This window comes from Candoia aspera, chromosome 4, assembly GCF_035149785.1.
Source record: "Candoia aspera isolate rCanAsp1 chromosome 4, rCanAsp1.hap2, whole genome shotgun sequence".
Classification (NCBI taxonomy): Eukaryota; Metazoa; Chordata; class Lepidosauria; order Squamata; family Boidae; genus Candoia; species Candoia aspera.
In genome coordinates, this window is record NC_086156.1 from 579713 (window position 1) to 604841 (window position 25129).

General features: G+C 57.9%; 4 protein-coding genes across 6 annotated transcripts; 3 read left to right on the forward strand and 1 right to left on the reverse strand.

The window, feature by feature from the left end:
- Window positions 1-1010: 1010 nt before the first annotated feature.
- Window positions 1011-3146, reverse strand: LOC134496113 (uncharacterized). Its single transcript, XM_063301868.1, has 6 exons — window positions 3066-3146; window positions 2894-3019; window positions 2523-2576; window positions 2197-2433; window positions 1612-1722; window positions 1011-1311 (listed from the first exon to the last, which is right to left on the reverse strand). Exons 1-6 carry the CDS (start codon window positions 3144-3146, stop codon window positions 1225-1227), a joined length of 696 nt encoding a protein of 231 aa, XP_063157938.1. The 3' UTR covers window positions 1011-1224.
- Window positions 3147-3204: 58 nt separating this feature from the next.
- Window positions 3205-3876, forward strand: MRPS12 (mitochondrial ribosomal protein S12). Its single transcript, XM_063301905.1, has 2 exons — window positions 3205-3288; window positions 3388-3876. Exons 1-2 carry the CDS (start codon window positions 3258-3260, stop codon window positions 3732-3734), a joined length of 378 nt encoding a protein of 125 aa, XP_063157975.1. The 5' UTR covers window positions 3205-3257; the 3' UTR covers window positions 3735-3876.
- A 1894-nt stretch (window positions 3877-5770) lies between these two features.
- On the forward strand, window positions 5771-13256 carry LOC134497510 (gastrula zinc finger protein XlCGF57.1-like). Of its 2 annotated transcripts, XM_063303196.1 has the most exons (7): window positions 5771-5899; window positions 7570-7770; window positions 8055-8160; window positions 8407-8532; window positions 9832-9945; window positions 10086-10187; window positions 11449-13256. In XM_063303196.1, the coding sequence occupies exons 3-7, from the start codon at window positions 8118-8120 to the stop codon at window positions 12798-12800; spliced, it is 1737 nt and encodes a 578-aa protein (XP_063159266.1). In that variant the 5' UTR covers window positions 5771-5899; window positions 7570-7770; window positions 8055-8117; the 3' UTR covers window positions 12801-13256. The 2 variants fall into 2 exon arrangements, with proteins under 2 accessions (XP_063159266.1, XP_063159267.1); XM_063303197.1 differs by lacking the exon at window positions 5771-5899 and having other exon boundaries at window positions 7440-7770; window positions 8060-8160.
- Window positions 13257-19681: 6425 nt separating this feature from the next.
- LOC134497511 (verrucotoxin subunit beta-like) lies at window positions 19682-24881 on the forward strand. 2 transcript variants are annotated; one of them, XM_063303198.1, is made up of 3 exons: window positions 19682-19826; window positions 21877-22011; window positions 22812-24881. In XM_063303198.1, exons 1-3 carry the CDS (start codon window positions 19790-19792, stop codon window positions 24830-24832), a joined length of 2193 nt encoding a protein of 730 aa, XP_063159268.1. In that variant the 5' UTR covers window positions 19682-19789; the 3' UTR covers window positions 24833-24881. The 2 variants fall into 2 exon arrangements, with proteins under 2 accessions (XP_063159268.1, XP_063159269.1); XM_063303199.1 differs by lacking the exon at window positions 21877-22011 and having other exon boundaries at window positions 19683-19826; window positions 22812-24880.
- The last annotated feature ends 248 nt before the right edge of the window (window positions 24882-25129 follow it).

The following is a 25129-nucleotide window of genomic DNA, read 5'->3' on the forward strand; positions in this document are numbered from 1 at the left end:
TCTTCCTGGGATGATGTCTCGACCTTGTGCAACCCCACAAGCACCTGAAGGGCGTGGCCACCTCCCCTGTGGTCGTCTTAGAGTTAGAGACACCCACTCCTCTCAGCCTTTCCATGCAAGGCTTCCTTTCCCGTTCCCCACCCCAGTCTTCGTTGCTCTTTCTTAAACATCTTCCGGGTCCTCAAAACCTTTCTTGCGACGCTTTGCCCCGCACCGGGCAGAAAGGGGTTAACTCAGGAGCCAGGACCAGCTCCTCTGCCCAGCTGGGTGTTCCCCCGCCTTCCACACGGAGGGAGGGAGGGAGCAGGAACCCTCGTGGGGACAGCCATTAGCCACGGCAGAGCAGGCCAAGGTAACCCTGTCCCAGGTACGACGCGCAACCCCTCCAGCCACACAGAGAAGCCGAGACCCAGCAGGCGGAGGAAATCCAGCACAGCCAGGAGAGGGCCACAGACCCCCATGCCCCAGTCTCCTCCTCAGCAGGGCCTTTCCAGGGGGAGGGCAAACGCGTGACTTCACCCACAGCCCCAGTGGTGCATTTAGCTGTTCTCCTGCAGGTGAGGTCAGCCCGACCAGCAGCAGAGGACCTTTGGGGCCGCCAAGGGTGTCTGTCAGCAGGAGGAACAGGTGGCCCTCAGGGTGCTTCCAGCAATCACACACACACACAAATACACACACCCAGATGTCTCCCCATAGGCAAGATGCCACGCTAGGCCAGGCAGTCGGGGGAAGCCAGCATGGCAGGTTGCCTCTGGGAAGCTCTGCTGGCGGGATTGTCTGCCTGTTCTGGAAACAGGCAGGGCTGGGCATCGGGCAAGGCCTTCTCGAGGCAATGGACTGGCCAGGGGAAGCAGGGCCAGGAGGCCGGGATTCCTCAGGCTCCTTTTTGACATCTTGGGAAAGAACCCTTCTCTGGGCAGCCAGGTCCCTCTGGTCCACACAGCAGACCCATGCGCACGCCACAGGCCCTTTGCTTTGGCTGAGCCAGCAGTTGGACGGAAGATGAAACGTGAATTGCAGAAAAGCCACTTTAATTAATCCCGTGTGCAAGAGAACAGTTAGCTGGCCTGAGAGGCGATGTGATGCGTAAGTAAGGAGCATTTCAGTTTGGTAGTCGTGGCAGGGAAGTGCTGGGGCCCCGCAAAGCGTCGCCCACTGCAGGACAGCTGGCATTCGGCCCCTGGGAAGAGCCAAGGGTGGGGGAGGGGGCTTTCCTCTGCAACTTCAGGTAAGGTTCTCCTCTTTGCCTGGCTCTTCAGGGGCAGGAGAGGTGTCAGGGTCCCCCAGGGCCACGTACTCCTGCCACCCCTCCTGTGAGAAAAAGAAAGGTGGGCCTGGCTTGCAGCGGCTTCCCTAGGACTGGCTGGCAGCCAGCAAGCCCTCTGCGGTTTCCTCTAGAGGGAAGGTGCCCAGTGGCAAGAGAGGGGCACTGGCTTCTTACCACCAGCAAAACTGAACATTTGACCCTTTGTGTTTGGGGGGGGGGTCACCTGGAGAGCACCCGACACACCAGGCACACACAGCCCTCCCTTGGATCACCACGCTGACCCTGACTGCCAGTGCCCAACCCCGTTGTGTCTCTGGATGTCGGCAGTTTTCCCCTTGACCTACCCAGCAGCAGCAGCACAGGAGGCGGAGGCCGTATCCGAAGCAGAAGAGGGCGATGCTGAGAGCGGCGATGGACACGGTCAGCAGGAGGATCCGGGCGCTGTTGAACACGCGCTGGGGGGGAGCAGGTTTCGAATCAGCAGGAGAGGGAGGCGAGAGGCTGGCCGGCCTGCCAAGCCTTCTCCCCCGGAGGGCCCACCCCCCCCCACCCTCCGCTGCCAAAGCCTCCCGGCACCGGGACCCCATCCTCTGTCTGGACCAGCCGGGTACTCAGGCCAGTTCCTCAGCGAGGAGGCAGGAAGAGGAAGAGGGTGGGTGGCGTGGAGGGAGGGTGCCCTTTCTATCGGGACCGGTACACAGTCGTGTACGTCCCCTTCCTCCCAGTGCTGAAGCCGCCTGATGGCGGGGGGGGGGTGAGTCCCCCTGAGCGAGACATTCAGGACGTGCCCAGTCCCTGTGCCAGAGAGAGGCCCGCAGGCAAGGGGGGGCTGGTTCCTTCGAAGACGGCCATCCCAGGAGGGGACCTTCTAAGGGGCACGGCCTCCCTCCTCCCTCTCTGGCTGTGCCGGAGGAAGACGCACTACTCACCACGAGCGCCCACAGAACCTCCTGGCACCGCTTGGCCTGCTCTTGGTCCCTCTCGTCGTACGGAGGATGGGTTGTTGCCTCCCACGGTCGGTAAGGCAGGTCCTCCTCTCTGTGCTTGCACAGCTCCCCAATGAAGTAGGGCTGGTAAGTCAGGGATGGGATGTCTGCCACGCCCACCGCCAAGGCCAGCGAGCCCGCCACGACGCTAGCCAGGTTGAGGAATGTGGCCAGGTGGACCTGAGGGGCAGGGGCGGGGCACAGCTGAGAATTGGCACCGGGGCACCGGGTCTTTGCGGCCGGTTGGGGCCGAGGGCCCCCCCACTTACCCACTTGCTGCCACGTCGCTCGCCCACCACAGAGAAGGTGCCGGAGAGGATGAACTGGAGAGGGGGGGAAACAGCCTGCTGAGTGGCGCCTAGCTGGGCCTCCCCGCCAGCAGGAAGCAAGCCCCTTCTGCCCCGCTGCCCCCGGCCTCGTCGTCTGGACCTCCCTGATGCCCTGGACTGACTCCTGGGGAAGTCTGCAAGGCTGCAGCCCGACGCCTCAAATGGGGCCCAGGTTCTGCAGGCATTAGGGCGTCCTGCCACCCTTGCTCCCCTCCCCTGCCACGTCCTCCGCTGCAGCTTCCTGGGCAGCAAGCTGAGACTCAGGGTGGCTGTCCCCCCTCCCCTCCCCTCCCCTCCCCTCCCCTGCTCACCAGGCTGCCCATCCAGAAAGGAGCTCCATTTCTCTGCTCGAAGTAGAAATAGTAGGCCTCGATCTCCTGGAGGCTCAAGACCAGGCCGAGGCCGACGCACACAGCTCCAGGCAGGCTCCGGGCTCCCTGCGTTCAGGCCGCTTCCGGCGAGACGGCGCCGTCGCCGCGCTACCAGCGAGACGCCCGCCCGGGAGGCCGGAAGCCGGTTTCCAATCACGTCTCGACGCTCCGGACCCGCCTTCCTGGGCAGCATCTGCGCGGGCCAACCAGCGGGACGGACTCGCACTTCCGGCACGGCGTGGCGGCGCGCGGGGAGCCGCCCCTCGTTTCCGGCCGCGCGTGAGCCCCGCGGTTTCGGGAGCGGATGGCGCTGGCGGGGCTGCTGCTGGGCCGAGGTGCGTGGGGGCCGGGGGGGGGCGGGGGGAGGGGCCGGGGAAGGGCCGGGGGCAGCCGGGCCCCGTCCCGTCCCGTCACTCGGCCGCTTGTCCCCGCAGGCGCCCGGTGGATGGCGACGCTGACGCAGATGCACCGCCTGGGCCGCCCGCGCCGCACGCCGCCGCCGCCGGGCCCGCTGGAGGGGCGCCCGCAGGTGAAGGGCGTGGTGCTGAAGACGCTGATTCGCAAGCCGAAGAAGCCCAACTCGGCCAACCGCAAGTGCGCCCTGGTGCGGCTGAGCACCGGCAAGGAGCTGGTCTGCTTCATCCCGGGCGAGGGCCACAACCTGCAGGAGCACCTGGCCGTGCTGGTGGAGGGCGGCCGCAAGCAGGACCTGCCCGGCGTCAAGGTGCGCATCGTGCGGGGCAAGTACGACTGCGCCCACGTCAAGAAGAAGCAGGCCTAGCCGAGGGCTGCATCGGGCCGGCTGGGGCAGGCTGTTGGCAGCGGGTGGAAATCCACCAGGCTGCCTAAAGAAACGACTGCCCCGGACGTCCGCTTCTACAGAATTTGGAGATGAACATTAAACAGTGTGGATGTCAGTCCCATATTTATCTCTCTGATTCTTGAAAGGAAAGGGAGCATGCCTTTGGGCCCTATTTAAACCCCTCTTGGTTTTAGGGGTAAAATGTGGGCAGGAAACCTCCCAGATATTTTGGACCTCAGCTCCTGTCAGCCACAGCCATCGTGGCCAAGAGTAACAGATTAAGGCAGCTGTGGCCCAAACATCTGGAAAGGATCGACTTTCCTTCCTAGAACAAGCCTCTTTTCCATTTGGGCCATGAGTCACAGCTGCAGGGAAGTTTGCCTGCCAAACGAGCAGCAGCCACACTTGAGATTTTCGTAAATCCTTGATCCTTGCCCAGCCGCTAAAGAAAAGGATCCAGCCAGGACGCATGGCGCCAGGATGCAGTTCCAAAGCCCCGGCAAGCAATTTCCTTACTCTCCATCCTTCCCTTGGCTGGGGGTGGGGGCAGTGGCTTGGCTTCTGCTGTTGAGGACTGGAGAGCTGGAGGGGCACGGCGAGCCAGGAAATTGCTGTGTGGAGTGTGTGTGTGTGTGTGCACAGGCTATTGGTTAACCTTGTTGTGTGAAGCAGCCCTCATCTTCATGTATCCAGTACTCTGAATTACAGTGGCAAGGTTGATGGATTTGGGCATGTAAACACAGCAGCTGTGTTTAAAGTTAGGCATGTGCTGTGCCTGACAGCTGGTCCACGTGGCCCGGTGATGGACCTCAACAGGCAGCGGCAATGGCAGCAGCCACTACTCTCCAGAGTTTCCAGCCAGTTTGTCAGGCCAATCTGGAAATGCCACAAGAGTCACTCGAGCCTCTATGTGCAAAGCAGGTTTGGTTTTCACCCTGACTGTAAGCAGCTCTCTGGGAAGGGTTGGAAGGGGCACCTGGTTCTTGGTGTTGTGGAAAAGTCTGAAGGAGCACAACATGGGGGGAAAACAGCCAACTCTATTCAATAATGGTTGGGTGCCTGCTTTACAAGAAAGAGGAACCCCAAGCAATGGGGAAGACAAAAAAAAGCCAGTTTGGTCTAGTGGTTAAGGCACGGGGCCAGAATCCAGGAGGCGGAGAATTCTAGTCCTGCCTGAGGCACGAAAGCCAGCTGGGTGACCAGGGGCCAGTCATGCTCTCTCAGCCCAACCCACCTCACAGGGGGGTTGTGGGGAAAATAGGAGGAGGAAGGAGTACTAGGTATGTTCACTGCCTTGAGTTATTTATAAAAATAATAAAGGTGGGATAATAAAAAAATTACAGATTTTTTAGAGGAAGTGGGGTTTCAAGGCTGGAAATCCTAGGGCTCTGGGTCCCTCCTGTTAGGCAACAGCCCCACTCTGGGGCATCCCGTTCCAGAAACAGGAGGGGGCGCTGCCTCCCTGGGGAAGGCCTGATTCTCAGGGTGGGCTGCCCTCGGCAGGACGGCAGGCGTCCGGGGGGAACGTGGCAACAGACAGCCTAGGAGCATCATGCCTTCTCTCCTGCTGCTGTTCCTCTCGGGAGCGAAGCCCCGGGGCCACTGTGCTGGAGGTGGCAGTCTGGCCCTTTCTCACCCCGAGGTGCTCCACCGGGCGAAGCAAGCGCTGGGCTAGGGCGCATCTTGCTCGCTCTTCGCCTTCCCTTTCGGCTGGGCTGGCGATGCCCGGCGCCCCGCCCCTTCCCGCATTCTGCGCGGGAGAGCTGGGGCGCCCTTGCCGGGGTCGGCGGCCCGAGGTCCTCCTGCCGGAGGGGAGGCGGCCGGACGGGGGGCGCGTGGCCCGGGTTCCTTCCCGCGGCCCGGGGCGGAGCTGCTTTTGGGGAGGGCAGTCGCGATGCTCGGCGCTGCCGCCTGCCAGGCGGGGGGCGCTCGGCCCCGGAGGCCGGCGCAGGGGCCAGGCGGAGCGGCGAGGGCGCTTCTGGGAGTCGTAGTCCCACTCCCTCCCGCAACAAAGGCGGCGGGCGGGGAGAGCGGGCACCGGCCCCGGAGCGCCCTGCCCGCCCGGTGTCCTCCCGCGAGGCGGCCTCGCTTCGCTCCCTCCCTCCCTCCCCGTCGGGCGCAGTGGGGCCCGGCCGGCCGGCCAGGTAGGCATCTCGCGCGGCGGAGGGGACGGAGAGGGCGCCGCGCGGCGCGGGGAGGCGCCTGTCCGCCTGCGTCGCGCGCCCTGGCGGCGGCCTTCCACCCCGAAGCCGCTCCGGGGCCGGTGCGAGCGCGGGGCCGGCTGCCGGGGAGCCCCGCGGGCGCAGCCCGGGGCCTGAAAGGCGTCTGAAGGGGCGCCACCCGGAACGCCGCCCGCAGGGGGCACCTGCTCCTCCCGCTGCCCCCTTGGCGCCTCCAGGCTCCGGGCTGCAGCGCCCCGCGAGGACTCGCCGGACACGCGCCGGGCATGCGGACAGGCAGGCTTCGCGCCTCTGCCCCGAGCGGGCTCCCCGCTGGCTCTCCCCCCGCCCCCGCGCATGAGCGAGCGCGGTCGTATTCCGGAGGGCTCGGGGAGAAGCGGGATGGGGTGCAGGCGGCGCTTGTGCCGCTTCGAGGGCGCGGAGGTCGGTCGGAACGAACCCCGGGAAGGCGAGGCTGGCCGCGCCCCTGGAGCGGACCCCGGGCGGCGGCTTCTGCGCGGCCCCAGCAGGACTCCCGCCTGAAGCATTGCGGTGGTGGCTCTCCTTTCTCTCCAGCGGAGCCCCCTTCTGCGGCTGGGGCCGGGAGGGGAGGGGAGGGGCCTTCCTGATCCCCCCCCCCCACGCTTGGGTTCACCTCCTCCCAAGTCCCTCCCATTTTGTGGTTGGTGGCTGTTTACAGAATCCATCATTTCGGAACCTTTGATTGCTAAGCCCTGAAATTAAAGCCAGAGGCAGGGGGAAGAAATGGGCCAGGTGGGATCCCACCCAGCCAGGGTTTGGGCATTGGGCACTGCCCAGGAACGATAAAATGCTGAGATTTCCAAGTGCTGTTGGTGGTCCTGAGGCTGGGCAGCTGCTGCTTCTCAGTTGTCTTTGACCTGTCAGTCAGTGCGGTGGCCTGGTCTGTTCCACGGTGGTCCTGAGCCCCCAGAGGCAAATTCCACCGGCTGTTTCAAAGGCCCAGACTCCCTGTTCACGAGCCACTCTCAGAACCCCCAAAGTCTAGATATTCTTCCAGTCACGCTGTCCTGCAAACATTAGGCGGGTCCTGATCCTGTCCATGTCTTTCCGCGTCCTCGCCCAGAGATGCTCTGGAGGATGAGAAGCCCAGAGCTGTGGCTGTGCTTGGGAAGCTCAGAGATGCCTCAGATCTAGGCCATTTCACTTTGCGTCTGCCCCTTCTTTTCTCTATAAATTCCACATTCTGAACTGGCCGGGAGAGGCACGTTAAAGCAAAGGAGGTGGCGGCGTATTCTCCTGGAAAGTCGATTTCTTCAACAGTTTGAGGCCAGGAGGACCTTCAGATGAACTTGCAGGGGCCAGAAAGGTTCTCGAGCAAGCGTGGAATACTCGGATGCCTCCTTGAGTCCCCTGCCCTTAGCCCAGTTGCAAAGGGCCGAGGCCACACAGGCCCCCAGCGGAAGCACAGCAGACCCAGGCCTGACACTGGCAGCTTGGACCTCCCTGTGCTTGTGACTCTCTTCTGGAAGAGGACACTTCCATGACCTTGCACAGGGAGGAGGGTTGGGGTGCTGCTGTCTTCCCAAGTCAGTTCTCTCTTTGATCAACTCCCTTCCCCCCTCCCCTTGCACTGGCAGCCGTGATGCTCAAGGCCTCTGCTTCTCTCCTGGCAGGTATGAAAGTCTGGAATCCCAGAAGTCGCCAGAGCAGAGCCGTGTGGAGGTGCCACCTCCTGGGCACCAGCACCTTGGTCAAGAGAGTGGGTCATGGCTCCCTCCTTGGCAGCGCCCTCATGAGAAAGGCCCTTGGCCACTGCTGCATCCCTGGGAAGTGGTCCCGCAACCATTGGGTTGCCCTCTCCTCTGCCCTCCCTGGTGAGTGCAGCGTGGGCCTGCCGCAAGTCGTGCCACTGGCGCCCTCTGCCAGTGAAGGCCGGGGGAGGCCAGGCCTGCTCAGAGATCCTGCAAGGCCTGCTCCAGCTCAGAATCCGTCCAGCGCAAGGACAGCTCCAACTTCTGGGCTCTGATGCCCTGGGCCTTCATGCAGAGCATGCTGGTGGGTTGGGAGGTCTCTAGGGGGAAAGGTGAGATGGGGGCCCTCTCCTTGGCTCTGCGGGGGGCTTTGTCCTCCTTCATTTCATGCCATCTCCCCTGCCCAGGACAGGTTGTGCTGATGTAAAGTTCCAGGTCTTCGTCAGAGAGGCGGGACACCTGACGGCAAGATGATGAAGACCACGGGGCCGGAGCCCAACCCTGCCAGCCCAGGTGAGCGACTGCCGGATCACCATTTGGGCAATTTGATCCGTGGGGCACTTGCTTCCTGCCTGGCCACTGACAGCCTGACTCCACTGGTTTTGTTCTGAGGTCCCTCAAAGGAGGCGGAATGGGGCCATTTGCTTTGCTGGGTGCTGCATGGTTGTGGCACCCCTGGCCTCAAAGTGGGAGTGGGGGAGACAAGGAATGTAGGTGTGGCCCCAGTGCCCTTGACTGTGGCTCGCTCCCTCCCTCCAGGAGCCAAATGGGCTTGTCCTGGGCAGGAGGTGGTGGTGAAAGAGGAGCCAGGGGAGGAGCTGTGCATCGGATGCCCGCAAGGCCTGGCAGAGGCAGGGAGGCTGTCGCCCTCTGGTACCCGAGCAGGTAAGAGGATCCGGCCTGCTCCCTTGGGCAGTGGAGAGCCCAGGAGCTTGCCAGAGTCCCCAATTTGCACCACAAAGCTCCTTTTCCCCAGGGAGGCGTATGGTGGTTAATGAGAAGGGACCCCCATCTGCCTTCTAGGTTTCAGCCCCAAGGTCTGGCTGGTCTGTGTTCCCCCCGTTTCATGGTTGTAGACCTTAATGGTTCGTGAGAGTCACCCTCGTGGCCTCTTGTGTGGCCCCCAAATTCTAGAGACCATCTGAAGCGATGCCCTTGTGCGTTGAGTCAAGGCTGTTGCAGAGCCTCTGGGTGGGAAAGTCGTCCTGGGATCCAGATTGGTCTTCCACCCTGGCAGCTCCAGGGGTGCATTGGGGCAGGGCCTTGGGGAGACCAGAGAAGGCTGCACTTCAGCACTGCTCCTCCTGCTCCCTCCCACTCAGCCCCAGTGGGGATCCTTGGCCTCCTGCCCTCCTGAACGCATGGAGAAGCTGCACTGCTGCCCCTCCCCCCCCGAAGCTGCCCACGCTCAGCCTATAAAGCCTTGCACGGCATAGGGCCAAGTTATCTGCAGGACTGCCCATCTCCAATCATTCTGCCTGCTCGGTATGATCAGGCAGAGGGTGGGGGAGCACTCCGGGTTCCCCCTATTCCACAATTGCACCTGGTAGGCCCTGGAAATGCTCCTTTGCTGCACCTGCCCCCAGAACAGCATCCTTCATATGGGTCCCAAGGCCTTAGAAACAGGGCCACTCCTGAGAATAAGACTGGTGGAACCAGCTGCCGACAGAAGCTTGGTCCTCCGTAGGAAGAGGCTAGACAGCCACCCCCAGGGCTGGTTTAAGTGTGTCCCCTGTGCGTTGTGGGGGCGGGATGGGGTGACCTTCCCTCTCCACAACTCCCTGACTCCACGGTTAGCGTTTCTCAGGGCAAATAATTGCCCTTGGCCCTGTGACGCTCGGATCCCAGAAGCTTTCAGCTGGAGGAAACTCAACTGCACTGGCTGCCCCATGTAGTGCCCGAGTGGGATTGGGGAACTGCTCATTCCTGGCAGAGTGCACACCCTGGGAGCCCCGGGCTGGTGAAGCAGCATCACTGCCTAGAGAGATGGGAGACAGTCCCCTCTGGAAGGTGGCGCCTGGTGGCTGGGCGCCACCTTCCAGAGATGCCAGATTGGCACCTGGTGCTTGCCCCAGGGGTGGCCCCAGTTCTCTTGGAAAGGTGGCCCCTGGGACTCAGGGGGAGGCTGCTGCCACTGCAAGTGAGGGCACAGCAGCAGGAGCCCACTTGTGCCTCTCATTTCAGGGACCAGGCCAGAGATGGTGATCAAGGAGGAGCCGGAGGACACCTCGTACAGCGCAGGCCCCTTGGGGGACAGTGACAGTGATGGGGAGTCCAGCAGGGACAGCGCGGGTTCCTGTGAGTTGGCTGGCTGGCTCTCCTTCTGAAGAGGCTGGGACCAGACTCTCCCCAGGCAGGGCTGGGGGAGGAGCAGGGCTGCCTGGGGTTGCCCCCGTTCCCCCTCCCCTGCTGACTGACTGCTCTGCTCCCGCACCCAGCTGACACCAAGCCTGAGGTGATTGTGAAGATGGAGCCGGAGGAGGACGAGGAGGAGAAGGGGGGCTTCGGCTGCTCCCCAGCCCCTGGGCCTGCTCCTCTGGGTGAGTGTGCCCCTCTCTTGGAGACCAGGGGGTCCTTGTGAGTGCCTCTGCCCTGCAAGTAGCTGCTGAAAGCGGGGTCAGTCCAGAGGCGCTGCGCATCAAGAACAGCCGGAGCTTCAACTGCACTCCGGCACCTGCCATCTTGACTTTTTCGCCCTACCGTGTGGACACTCCCAATCAATGCAGATTACTTTGTTTAAAACGGCATGGACCAAACGCACGGCCGTACCGAAGGGGAAGGCTCTGTTGCCCTGCTACCGGTAGTCCAGACGGAAGACGTGCAGCGGGCGTTGGGAGGCCTCCCTTGGTCCAGCTCCCAAGCCCCCCCGAGTTTCAAGGCTCCTCTCAAGTCCCTTCCCCTCTCTGCTCACAGCCTGGTTAAAGATAGCGTGCACGTTCAGCGCTGATCATAGCCCAGAAAAAGAGATTCCTCTTTCTGGCCCAAGGAGGGGGCTTGAGCGTTCTCCTTTTCCCCTCAGGTAAGGGCCAGCGGTTGCGAAGAGAGAGCAAGTACAGAAGCGAAGTAAATTCTAATGATGCGCCCGTAATAGAAAAGATGAACAGGGAGTAAAAAGAGATGTTGAGTAAAAGATCAGATTACTTTAATCAGCGTAAGCACTAGTCTAGCATGCACGTTTTGATAATGAGCCTATGAAAGTAAAGCTCTCTGTCAGAGAAGCGGAAACTGGCGGAGGGTGGGATAAATGAGATGCTGCTGTGGGCCCCTGCCTGGAGACGCCTGGGGCATGAGCCATTGGGAGGGGACAGGTGGTGGGGTGGATGTTGCTTAGTTGTCAAGACTTTGGGTTGCTGACCACAAGAAGACCCCACTGTCTGCGGATCCCTCAATCTAAAGCAAAGCCCCCCCCCCCCGAGGAGCAGGCACTGTGTGGAACCAGGCTGTCTGGCTGGTGGGCGGGGATCCTGTTCCACTTTCTGCCCTCTTTTCTGCCACCAGGGCCCTTTGCAAAGACACCCCCTCCCCATTTGCTTCTCACAGTCTGGGACCAACATGGCTCACAGAGTGGCGTTTGAATTCTCCTTTGTCAGTAAGAACATCAAATTATCTTCCCCAGCAGGATTCCTCAGCACCGTCAAACTTACGGTTGGTCTTTCCCACGATGCTCCTGCCGTTGACCATTTGCATTTGCTTTTTTCCCTATCTGGACATCTTGTTGGCAACTTTACCAGCCAGCAGCAGAATGCGATGTTGCATTCACACCCAAGGTCATCCTGCTAATTCTTCTCTCTTCTCTGCTAGTTGGCTGCTCGGAGCTGCGTCCCAATGTGCCGCACGGGAAGGTGGGCCGGGAACCAGGCAGAAGGAGACCAGAAGGAAGTCCTTCCCAGGGTGCCTCCAAGAGGAAATGCAGCGCAGCTCAGTGGGTGCAGATGAGCACTCCTGGGGTTCAAGATGCGGCGCCTGCTCCCGGAGGATCCAGCGGCGCTGCGGAAAAGCCGGCTCTGTTAGTCTCTGGTGCGGCGGAGTCCTGCGGGCGCCCCAAGACTCATGCTGCTGAGCGGCCCTTTGCCTGCAGCGTGTGCGGGAAGCGGTTCCAGCACCGGGGCAACCTGGTCACCCACCTGCGAGTGCACACGGGGGAGAAGCCCTTCCCCTGCGTGGAGTGCGGGAAGAGCTTCAGCCAGAAGGGGGACCTGATGCGCCACCTGCGCATCCACACAGGGGAGAAGCCCTTCGAGTGCACCGTCTGCAGCAAGAGCTTCTGCTCCAAGCAGACCTTTGTGCTCCACCAGCGCATCCACACGGGGGAAAGGCCCTTCTCCTGCGCCGAGTGCGGCAAGGCCTTCAACCGCAAGGCCAACTTTGTCACCCACCAGAAGATCCACCGGGGCGAGCGGCCCTTCGTCTGCAGCGAGTGCGGCAAGGGCTTCTGTGCCAGGAAGACCTTCGTCCTACACCAGAAGATCCACGTGGGGGACCGGCCCTTCGGCTGCCCCGACTGCGGCAAGAGCTTCAGCCGCAACGGGGACCTAACCCGGCACCGGCGCATCCACACTGGCGAGCGGCCCTTTGCCTGCGCCGACTGCGGGAAGCGCTTCAGCCACAATGGGGAGCTGATCAAGCACCAGCGCATTCACACGGGGGAGAGGCCCTTCGCCTGCTCCGAGTGTGGGAAGAGCTTCAACCGCAAGGGCACCCTCGTCACCCACCGGCGCATCCACACAGGCGAGCGGCCCTTTGTCTGCGGCGAGTGCAGCAAGACCTTCAACCTGAAGACCACCCTGATGAAGCACCGGCGCATCCACACTGGGGAGCGGCCCTTTGCCTGTCCAGAGTGCGGGAAGCGCTTCAAGTATAAGGGGAACCTGCGGACACACCGCCTGACGCACACGGTGGCGCGCGTGTACCCATGCACGGAGTGCGGCGTCATCTTCAGCCAGCGGAAAGAGCTGAAGGGTCACCAGGCGGCCCACGCGGGGAACCAGTTGCTGCCCTGCTACAGGGACGATGGAGAGAACGTGAACCCCCTCCTCCAGGTGCGCCCCCTCCTCCTCTCCTGCCCCCCACTTCCGATGCCTCTGGAGGCCCTGAGCAAGTTCAAGCAGGAAGCCGGCTGCAAAGGCCTCAAAGTCGAGGATGCTGATGCCTAGGCCCCGGGGTCAGACTTGGGGGCCGGGGGGGTGCTGTGCGATTTATCTCCGGGACTCTGTTTTTGTGGGGAACAAGGCTCTTCCACTCCGGAGAAGCAGAGGAGCAGGACGCTGCTTGGGGGATTCTCTGCCACAAGACGGCAGCCCCTCTTGCAAAGGGAGCCGTCCGAGCATTTCAGAGGGGCAGTTTCCAGATCCTTAGTGTAGCAAGCTGGCGTTAGGTGTCCCTGAGGGGAAGGGCTCTTAACAGCGGGAAGGACAACCTGCCACTGTAGCTCAAAATCCAGATGAGACTAATCTTCTGAAAGAGTAAAGGCCGTATTGTTATCAGGAACGTTTCTTTTTTACCCTACCCATCTCAAGGGGGGGGGGGCTTGAGCCCCTGAAAGAAACAGGAATAGGGGGAAGCAACATACAACAAACGTAGCCAAGTATGGAGCAGCCTTCCCGAAAGGGAGGCTGGGGTGTGCCCTCCGGGTGCAACTGTTAGGCTAGCCAAAATCCAATAAAGTCCAGTGGCTAAAGAGCAAGCGGCTGGTGTTGCTCCTTGAGGTGCAAGTCTGGCAGCAGGGAGGGGTGTTCTCAGGGGCACGCTGAATCTGTGGGCCCTGGGGGTCACTCAGGGGAGGAGGGGGCCATGCTGAGAAGAGGGGAGACGCTGGGAGTTCTGATCGAGCTCTTCTGTGGGGTTAGCATTGGTCAACCCCCACCTGGGATGTAGACCCCTTACAGCTGGATGGAAGAGTCAAGAGGACAGTCCTTGGCACTTCTCTCTGGATTCCAGCTGTGTTGCTGGGATCCACAGCAAAGCTCAGCTTGACTACTTTAGGACACCCCCTTCTCCTTGACAGCATTAGTTTTTTCACAATTCTAGTTTTCTAGAGTTCTAGTTGTGAAAAAATTCTAGAGTCCCCCTTTTTGGGGGAGATGGGTGGTGATAGAAATTTAAAAAATAAATAAAAAATAGTTTCCTGGGTCTTCTATGCCCCCCCCCCCGCAGATAGGACCCCAACCTCCAGGTGGATCCATGTTCCCATTCGTTTAAGTGGGGGAGCTCTCTCCCCAGCCTTGCTTTCTGTTGAAGGCTCCTATGGTTGCCCACCAATTCTTCTGCAGTATTTGGAACCACTGATGTTCCTTTCACAAGCTCTGTTGCTCAGCATCTTCTCAACACCTATTGATTTATTGACTGATGATGTGCCATCAAGTCATTGTCGACTCTTAGTAACCACATAGATTTTTTCCATGATGACCCTAACCTGGTCTTCCAGGTCTTTCAGTGTTGTACTTGTCACCACGATAACTGAATCCATCCACCTTGATGCTGGTCATCCTCTTTCTTTCTACCTTTCCCAGCATTAGAAACTTTTCCAGAGAGTTAGATCTTTGCATAAGGTGTCCAAAGTAAGATAATTTGAGCATGGTTATTTGTGCCTTGAGGGGCTAGGGTTGACTTGTTTGATGACCCATCAGTTTGTTTTCTTGGCTGTCCGTGGTATCCTCAGGAGTCTTCCCCAACACCAAGTTCAAAGGCATCCGTACTCTTCCTCTCCTGCTTCTTCAAAGTCCAACTTTCACTTCCATAGAGGCTCACAGGGAACACCACGGCTTGCACGATTCTGATCTTTGTAGGTAAAGACACACCACAGCATCTAAATACCTTCCCTGAGGCCTTCATGGCTGCTCTACCGAGTGCCAGTCTGTGTTGCGTTCCTTGACTGCTTGTTCCTTGACTGCTGATGGTTGATCCTAAAAGGCAGAAGCTCTCCCCCACTCGGATGCCTTCACTGCCAATTCCAAGGCTGGTTATTCTACCTGTTGTCATTATTGGTCTTCTTTATGTCTAATTTTAGTCCCATTTTTTCACTGTGCTCCTTGAGTTTTATTACCAGGGCTTGCAGATCCTCTGCATTTTCAGCTATCAGGGCTGTGTCATCAGCATAGCGCAGGTTATGGGTGTTACTTCCTCCAATTTTAAAACCACGCTCATCTTCTTCCAATCCAACTTCCCTTAGTATATATTCAGCGTATAGGTTGAGTAAATAAGGGCACTCCTGTGCCAGCCTGGAGCCAGACTGTTTCGCCGTGTTCTGTCTGTGCTGTGGCTTCCTGGCCTGTACATAAGTTTCTCACGAGGACAAGGGGATGTTCTGGGATTCCCCTTTTTCTGAGCGCGTTCCACAGCTTGACGTGATCGATATAACCAAAGGCCTTTCTATAATCAATGAAGCACATCCTGAATTCTTTTTAGTATTCTTTGGCTTTCTCAATTATCCAGTGAGCATCAGCAATGATGTCTCGTGTTCTAAAGCCAGCTTGAACATCTGGCATCTCTTTTTCCACGTAGGGCTCTAAGCTGCGTTGGATGAGCCTAAGCTTATTTTGCTAGCATGTGAAATTAAGGATACTGTATGGTAGTTTGCATCTTCTGTTAAGTCTCTTTTTTTGGTATTGGAATGTAGGTTGACTCTTCCAGTCGGTTGGCCTCTGTGACGTTCTCTAGATTCGCTGGTGTAGTTTGATTAGAAGCTTGACTGAGTCTTTTTCTGTTCCGTACCATAGTTCTGTGGCTATTCCCTCAGTCAGCCTCCCGTAGCCTTCTGACTTGGCAATGGCTGGAGTGCTGACCTAACTTCTTCTAGGACTAGAGATTCTTGTAAGTAGGAAATAGCAACTAAGGCATCTTGGATGTTGACAGCTCTACTGTAGAGTGTTTCAATATACTCCTTCCATCTTCCTTGGATCTCCTTTGAATTGGTTAATGTCTACCTGTTGGCGTCCTTTAGCATACCAGTTCAAGGTTGGAACTTCCTTCTGAGTTCAGAAATCTTTTGAAAGACTTTGTTTTTCCATGTCTGTTTCCATCTTCATTGTCTTTACAGATGTTGTAAGCTGCTTTTTGTCTCTTCTAACAGCTCTCTGAAACTCTTTTGTTAAGTTCCTTCCTGAGATTTTTGTCTTTCTTGGCTTTGGCTTCTCTTCTCTTCTTGGCAATTTCCACGGTTTGTTCTGACATCCAGTTTGCTTTCTTCTTTTTCTTCATCTTCGGCAGTTTCTTTTCATATTCATCCTTAATTATTTCTTTACATTCATTCCATAATTCCTCCGGTCCTCTATCAGTGAAGTCGAGGACTTCAATTCCTGATATTCTCCCTGAGAATGGTGGGTATATGCTCAAGATCTTATCATGGAAACTGACTGGCTCTCTTCTTCTTCAGCTTAACGTGGAGCTCGCCCATGAGCAGTTCTTGTCCGGTTCCACAGTCAGCCCCAGCCGTGTCTTTGGTGCTGTGATTGAGTTCCTCCACCTCTGGGGTCCCGATGGATGGCGTTGCTTAACTGAAGGAACCTGGAATGCGCCAACCCTGCCAGATTGAATCGGCCAGGCAGATACTAGGTTTCCAACATTGGCATTCCAGTCTCCAAACACACGCAGCACACCTTGCTTGCATGTTCTGTTGATTTCAAATTGAACTTGACCATAAAATTCATCGACCTCCTCTTCTTCTGCGTTGGTGGTTGGAGCATAAGCTTGAATGATCGTCATATTAAAGGGCTGTCCACAAAGTCTAATCAATATTATTTGGTCACTGATTGCATTGTAGCCAAGTCCTGTTCTTGCTATACCCTTCCTAACTACAAAAGCAACACCGTTTCTTCGTTTTTCATGTCCTGAGTGTGATCTTCTGACTGAAAGTGTCCGATCCCAGTCATCTCAATTTGCTGATGCCTAAGATGTCAATTGTAGTCATTTCGTTTCATCTTTGAGTGTGTTGAACTTTCCTTTGTTCATTTCTTACGTTCCATGTTCCCATAGTAATTCCACCTTTGCAGGTTCAGATTTTCTTTTCCTGCATGGCAACATCAGCAAGTAGACATCCCAAAGGCTTTAATCTAGCGACATTGTAAACACAATTAGGATCCCGAAAGATCTTCAGCTCTTCCTCAGTAGCATGAGTGCCATCTGACCTGAAGGGCATCGTTTGGCACTGTATCTTCTATCCATGTGTTTTTCTTGGTAAAATACAGGAGTGGTTTGCCATTTATTTCTCCTGCACAGCATGAATTGATGGCTTTGCCATTGCCATTAAAAGGATCCTCTGCCTCCAGCATCTTCCCCTATCGCTGCTGCCCAACAGAGGTGCCTGCTGGCTTTAGCTGGGCAGCTGGGATGACCTCCACACCTTGGGTGACCCTGCTGGGAATATATTCTCTTGACCTACTCTCCCCACATTCTTTGCTCATCCCTGCCAGGAACACACACACACACACACACACCACAATGAGGCTGGACAACAGGACTGTGGGGGGTCAAAGCCAATTACTATTCTTTTATTGGTGCAGTTATATCCCACTTTTCCTCCCTGGCACGCTTGCCTCCAATTCTCCCCAAAGCCACACCCATGCAAAGTGGGTTCGGCTGAAAAGAGGGCCTGGCCCAAAGTCCCCCAGGGAACCTGGGTCTCCCTGATGCAGGGAGCCTGATGCCTGCACCAGTACAGCACCCTGGCCTCAGCCCATTTTTCCAGCACTGCCTGATGATGGTCGCGATGGTGGTGGAGATGCTGCTGATGTGCCCTCAAGTCGGTATCGATTCTTAGCAGCCCTCTGCCTCTTCTGTGATTTTAACTGAGGTGGAACCCAGGACCACCTCAGGCAAAGCATGTCTTCTCCAGGGAGATCAGATCCTCCCTCCACATAAAAACAGCCCCATAAATTGGGCAATCTGTGCTCCCTCAATGGGACAGTTTTCAACTCTGTGCAAGGTAAGGAGTATAACATTGGTACTTTTAGTTTCTAATTTTTTATTTTATTTATTTAACAAATTGATATGGCCACCCAACATACACATGGTGACTCCAGGCAGCTTACAAAATTAAACGCAGACAGTTCAGGGCTTCCCAGTATTCAAAAACAATATCAGGTTTTGATGAATGATTTATCCTCCATTCACCCTTTCTCCAGCATCCTTCCTTCGCTTCTGTATGCAGGTTGAGGTGGAATGATGGATCTTGAGGTGGAACAATGGTGTAGTGATGTGCCAACAGCAGGTTTATGCACTATTTCACGAGGAAGGGGAATAACCATGTCTGTGTACACACACGCACGCACACGTGCAAGACACCTTGATCAGGCTGTACCTTTTAAACAATAGTTTAAAACATCTGTATCTTTTAAACAATAGTTCTTCAGGCCCTGGATATTGTCATACTGGCTGGGGCCTAGCTGTCCAGTCTGAAAATAAAGAGGCTTTAGGGAAGGCAGAATAAAATAAAACCAACATCATCAAATATTTCAAATCCTGGTTCAAAAACTTTTGTGTTGCTCCCGCAGAAAATGGTAACTCAAATCCAGTGACTCAGTTACAAAAAGAGGTACTTCAACTGAACCTCGGAAGGCAGGCACATTTTGATGGGACGTGGCACCTGGTATAGAAACGTCTTTTGCAGCCCAGCTGCCCATTCTGTGGCTGAGGTGCCAAATTCCTTGGCCAAGCCTTCTTCGCAGGAAGAGGAGGAGCGCATGTCTGGCTGGCCTCGGATGCCTTCTGCCGGGGAAAATGGTGGCCTCCTTTTTATTAATGGCTTTAGAGCAAAGGCTGGATTGTGACCTGTTTCAGTGACTGGGGCCTGGACCAAATGACCTTGGAGAATCCTTCCATGCCTCTAGAAGATGGGTATCTTGCCAACATCTTCCAGGGTGAAGCCAGATGCAAACATTTTTTTTTCAACTCCTCTGTAATGGCTGCATCCTCCTCCAACGCACCCTTCATTCTATTGGTGCGTAAACCAGGACTTTTTTAAAGAATGAAAGGGCCTTAATAGTTTTGCAAATGTTAACCGAGTGCAGCGTATTTCCTGGTTTCTTTTTCTGAAATGCTCCAACCTTCAGTTTCTCAGAGGGAAAGGAAGCTCTCCAGAGAGCACGAAAGGTGTGAATTGCCTAGAATGGCTCCCTGCTGCACACTGACCCAAGAGGAGAGTTCAGAATGTGTTGTGCTACGCAGGAAGATTCCCACCCAGTTTACACTTACCCTCAAGGGAAGCAAGAGCATTGTTTTTGTTGTTACCTTACCCATTGATCTGCAAGGGAGGACCCTTGGGCCAGGCCCATCTGCTACAGAGCCTCTGGATGAGTCCCAGTACCCCACGCGTGGGGTAGAACGTTACAGGCTGATCTCCCAAAGTGTACTTGACCCAATACCATGCTTCTTGCAGATAACCACTATTGCAAGCCAGTAGTGGCCCATCTAACCAGGCCTATTCTATGATGGCCATTGGTTGTTTGTGCCCAAGATGTTAACAGCTTGCCCACAGTCACCCCAGAATCAACCATTTCCCCCTCCCCGTCATGGGATTTAGGTTGACTTCTAGGTAATTCTCAATGACACAACGAGGTTGATCAGCTGATTTGGGGCTGACAATATCTGCTGGGGATCTCCTTCATGCTGCAGCAGCTTCCAGGCAAGTAAAGAAAGGAATGGTCTTTCTCTTCTGGTCACTGGATCCGGGCCTCTCCATGAAGAACAGACAAGGGAACGGCAGACACAGACCTTGTCCTGGGACAAGGGGCTTCCATCACACACACAGACCCTCCACAGGCCCTTCCCCTTTTCGTAGGAGCCATGCTTATACCCCAGAAGGCTGCCCTTCCCCAACCCATTTCTCCAAGATGAGACATGGAGGACTTCTGGCGTGGCCTTCGCGAGGGAGGTCTGCCAATGTCTTAATCTAAGGGCTCTGCCTTTCAGAGTGGCCTCCGAAGGGCTCTCCGCCCGTGTTCAAGGGACGATGGGCCTGCCCTGAGCAGCTGGGCTGAGCCACTGGCCTTATCAGGCAGCAACACTCTTGGGGCGGGGCAGTCCAGAGCACCGTGGAGCCCATGCTGTGACGCTGCGCTGGTGCATTCCGAGGGTGTTTGCAGCAGAACCCAACTAAGCCCCATTTCGGGCATCTTTGGCACTAGCTGTGGATCCTTGTGGGCTCCTCATGTGGGAAGGCCAGGCTGGAAGGCCCAAACACCCAGGTAAGGGCCGGGGCGTCTCAGGAGCTCAATGTCTCCATCCGTGGAAGTGGCCGAGGTCTAGTGGCCCTTAGCATGGACTGCTTTCCCTTTGCCTGGGCGTGGGGGCCAAGACCTGTGGAGTCCAGGCCTGAGGAAGAGGGGTCCGAGAGACCCTCCACTGCTGCTGGGAGGGAGGGGAGGAGTCACAGAATTGTGGAGCCGGAAGAGGCCGCGAGGATCATCTAGTCCAGCCCGCCGCAGCGCGCAGGACAACCAGCGAAGCCACCCCCGGGAGGCGGCTGTCCGGCCCGTTCTCGGACCCGCGCAGAGAGGGGGAACCCCCAGCCTCGACTGCGCCCCTCCTGCGCGGGTCGTAGGAAGCGACTTCCTTGCGCTCCAAGGAGACCCGGGGAGCTGCGGCTCCGGCCCTGGTTTCCGATCCTGGCTTCTGTCTCCAGGAGCAGCGGCCCCGGCCATCGCCCCTGCGCGCCTCGAGCCCGGCCGTCCCGCCTCCCCGCCGCGCTCAGCGGCCCCGGTCCCTCGGCCCGTCCACCGCCGCCTTCTTTCTGCCCTGCCCTGTCCTGCCCTGCCCCTTCCCCAGCCTGCCCCCGTCGCTCTGGACACAGGGAAAGCGGGGGGGGGGGGAATTCCCGAGCCTTCGATACGGCGCTTCTCGACGCAGCCCGGAGGAGCTGCCTCGGCCCTGCTGACGGCCGCCGCGCGTCCAGCCGGCCGCCGGTAACCACACCCGCGCCATTTCTGACCTCGTGCGAATCTCCCGCCCTGCGTGGATGCCCTCCATGGATCCCCCTGAAAGGCAGCCCCCTCCCCTCCTCCCCGTTAAAGGGCGTCCCGTCCCCCTCGGTCCGATCGTCCAGCCGCTCCAGATCAGGCCGGAATCCGGGTGAGAGGCGGGAGGCGGCAGATCCGACCCGGAGCCGTTCGTTAGCGACAGAGCGGGCCACCCTCCCGCCGCGGCTGGGCTCGAGGACGGGGGAGCCCGGAGTCCTCTGGGGCCCGCGGGTTTCCCCGAGAGGCCGCTGCTACCGCCGCCGCCGGGCGGCCCCCCACCTGCAGGAAGCCCGCGTCCCGGAGGCCAGGCCCAGCGGGGGCGCCCCTCCTGCGGGTCCTGCATACCCGCTTCCGGCGGAGAAGCGGCCGGCGGGCGGGCGGCCGGCCTGGGCTGGAGCTTGGAGGCCGGTCTGTCGGTCTCTGTGGCCGGAGGGCGGTCTGGCCGGCCGGGGCCGCACAGTCCCTGCAGGCGCGGGGGGAGGTGCCCCTGAACTGCCGGCGGCCGCCGCAAACACCTGCATTCCGCCCCGGGGCTGGGGGCGGGGAGGGAGCGGCTGGCCTTCCAGGAAGGCCGGAGGGTGCCCAGGAGAGAGGCCGGCTCCAGCCGAGCCTGAAGGGAAACCAGCTGAAGAAGCCTCTTTTCCTCCGAAGAGACGGCTTTTCCTCCCTTAACCTTTCATCTTTCCCGAGTTGGGGGATCCTGGGAGTTGCAGTCCAGCCCGTTCAAGGCGGGGCCAGCCGGGACTAGGAGGTGCTCGACAGTCAGTTGGGTCTCCAGGTTTTCGCTAAAATTTCCTCTGCCGTCCCATCAGGGCCCTCCGGCTGCCCTGGACATCGACGCCATTTGATTGGGCTGGCTGGGGATGATGGGAACTGCAGTCCAACACACCTACATGGGGAAGACAGCTGGCTCCCTGCTCAGCCTTGCTCCCAAAGGCAGCTGGGGGTAGTGGTCTGGAGTTGCTCTCTGAGGCCCTTGCGGGGTGACCTGGCCGGGTTCCTGCTTCTGGGTTGGAAAAGAGCTCCATCTTCCCGGGGTCGGGGTCGGTGAGGCCAACTAGCCCGGACTCGTCAGGGCAGCAGGGCCTCTTCCTGGGTGGCAGCCAATGGCCCAGTGCCCGCTGGCTCTGCTCTGCTCTTTGGGGTCAGCCCGCAAGGCCCTCCCTTCCTTCCATCGCTCCACCTCTGAGCAGAGCAGCCTTTGAGCTTGCCGAGGGCACCCAGAAAATGGGGGTGGGCCTTCCCTCCCAAACATCTTCTCCCACCTCCCCTCTTGCAGGCAGGGCAGGAGAGGACCCACCTCGCCAGGGCGAAATGACGCTGGTCCCCGAACAGGCCATCCAGATGGCCACCCTGGGCCGCCCGTTCCAGCTGGGGATGCTGTACGACCTCCGAAACGACGCCCTCGTCCCAGGTACGGTGCCCCCCCACCCTGCCAGGCCAAGGAGGCCGGTGACTTTCTCCACAGCAGGGCCAGGGGGGTGGCAGCAAACACCAGGGCTGTGTGTGTGTGTGTGCATGTGAAGTGGGGTGGGGCTGCCGTGTTATTTAACTCCACTTTGCAGTGGGTACTGATTCCCTGCTTAAGCGTGTCCTCCCTTCTTGCCTTGTACGTGCGAAATCTCTCAGCGGCAGAAGTCCCACCGAAGCAGGAGACTTTAAGGGGTTGTAAAGGTCATCCAGTCCAGCTGCAGCAAATGAACCTTGGATGGTCTCCCGGCAGCCTCCCGCTTCCACAGCTGATCTTACAAATTCTGACTCCAATCTCATACTTAGAGCACTGTGGGTTGGACAGTCCTGAGGCCGGCCCTTGAGAGAAGGCGCCTGCTGCAAGAGCCCCTGGAACATTGCAGGATGCCATGCGGATCCCTTGGGATCATGATGGCTGGGGAATTCTGGGAGTTGAAGTCCACACATCTTCAAGTTCCCAAAGTTGAGAAACACTGCCTTGGGGAGTGTGCCTGGGCTATAGCCACACCCACTTTGCTAGGAATCCTGGGAAGTGTCACAGTAGTCAGCAGCTGGAGAAATTCCTGTTGAAGCCGTGGACAGCCCAAGTCCTTGGCCAGAAGCTGGCGTGTTGCCGCCTTGTGGGAAGCAATGGTGTTAAAAAGCAGGAGCCCTCCTCTCCCCTTGGATGCGCCTTTTCTCTGGCCTTTCGCATGCCATGCTTTTCTGCTACAGGCTGTCTTACCTTCTCTTGTCTGGTGGCAGGCATCACCTTATGGGACCCCGGAGTTTTAACCAGGAATATCGACACCCGGCTGCAAGCCACTACAGAAACCCAGGTGATCGCCTTTGATAAGATCAGCGACAAAGCCCATGCGCTGAACATCTCAGCCGCCCTCAAGGCAAGCTTTCTTGGAGGGCTGGTGACGGTGGATGGAGCAGCCAAATATCTCTGTGACACCCCAAAATCGACCTACCAGGCCCGTGTGGCCCTCAAGTACTCGGCCACCACTCACTTCAAGCAAATGACCATGCGCCAAATCGGGCAGCAGCACATCATGTACCCAGAGGTCTTTGACCAAGGCATTGCCACCCACGTGGTTGTTGGGATTCTGTATGGAGCCAATGCCTTCTTCATCTTTGACCAGATGGCGTCCTCCTCGGACAGCTTGCAGAATATTCAAGCCAAGCTCCACGTCATGGTGACCAAGATGCCTTTGCTGTCCTTCGCCAAGGCAGGACACGGCGGAGAGATCTGCCTGGATGAGCAAGAAAAGACCGCCGTGGAGAAGTTCAGCTGCATCTTCTATGGGGATTTTGCCCTTGACCGCAACCCAACAACCTATGAGGATGCCTTAAGGATATATTCCAAACTTCCCAAAATGTTGGGAAGCGATGGGGAGAAGTCTGTGCCCATAACGGTGTGGCTTTTCCCCCTGAGCCGGTTGAATTCAAGGGCCACCCGGCTGGTTCGCGAGGTCAGTTCCAAAGTGATCTCCGACACTGAGAAGGCCCTGGAGAAACTCATGGAACTTGGCAAGCGGTGTAACGACCTACTCAGGGACAGCATTTCAACCATCTTCCCGGAAATCCTGCAGAAAATCTTCTGTTTCAAAGACTTGTGTGAGGAGTACCGGCTTGGCCTACAGAGACAGCTGGCCGAGGTCTTGCCCTCCATCCGTGGCGGAGGAGCCAGGGAGGATGTCCTGCTGAGCATTTTGAGAAAGAATGAGCAATCGGCCTTCAGCACCTCCTCGCTCAACAAATTCCTGGATCTGAAGTATCGTGAGATGTATTTTGTCAAATTCTTCCTGGGCCTGTCGAAAGGTAAGGTCTCCTCCCAGGATGACCTAGTGAAAAGGGTTCTCGACCCAAGAATTGATGCTGTGATCGCCTACACCTTTACGTCTCTGCAAGCGAGGGAACCCTTCCTGGAAAAGCTGAATGCTCTCCTGGATCAGGCCTCCGGCTCTGTGCCCACGGCTTCGGTAAAGGAGGAGGACCCGACTCCCTGGTTTGAGGACAAAAAGGTCTTGGAGAGAGCCCAGAACGCAGCCCTGGTGTTTGCGGGATTCTCCCTGGACCATCAGCCGGTGCAGATCCGCTTCCTCGTGACCTCCAAGCCCGACGAGAGCAACCCGGGCGCGGAGATCTTCCGGTACTGCAGTGGGTCCCTGGAAGGAACCAAGCTGGAGGTCCTGTCCAAGCCCCTCCCACCCCTCATTGACGCTGTGTCCTATGACCGGTTCCAGCTGACCTTCCAGCCAGCCGAGCCAGAGAAAGGGGTGATAACGGGTTACTACGTCCGGCACAGGGTCCTGGGGGAGGAGACGTGGGAGTTTGCCTATGTAAAAGGGACAGAGGAAACGTTTTGGGTGACGGGGCTGGAAGCAAAGACTAAATACGAATTTCGGTATGCCGTGGAGAGCAAACTGGGACTCAGTCAGTTCAGTGATGGGAGCAGAGTGGTGGAGACCACCCTCCGTTCAAGCCCCCCAGGGAAACCGACCCTGGTGTTGGGGGGCTCCTGCTTTGGCTTTCAAGTCCAAATTATCTGGAGCAACCCCAGCTTTGTGGCTGATGGCATTGCTATAAAGGAATACAAGCTCCGCTACCGGAAACGAGCCGAAGGTGGGTGGTTCGAACACAAGACCGGGGGAAAAACCGAGAGCGTGTGGATGTCCAGGGCCATCGTAAGGAACATGGTGGCCCTGCAGGTGATCGCCGTCTATGAAGACAGATTGGAAAGTGACCCCAGCGAGGAGGCCCTCTGGGGAGACTTTTAGGAGGTACGCAGGTAGCACTCCTGCGCTTTGGCGCACTGCGACCTGGTGGATCCTCTGCCTCAGGTCCTCTAGGACAGACCAATTTCTCGAGAGACCGGAGTCCTCTGGAGTTCATGCATTTGCTTTTTGAATAAATAAAGATTTTTATGCTTGCTTGGAAATGAGTGGACCTCCTAAGTAGCTTAGGAGTACTCTGTATCGTTCCCTCTGGTGGGTGGTAAATGTTGGTGGGACCACCTGAACTCAGCCCTCCAGGGTCTTTGCCTGGGAGGGAGAGGAAGGAGGGTGGCTTTGTAC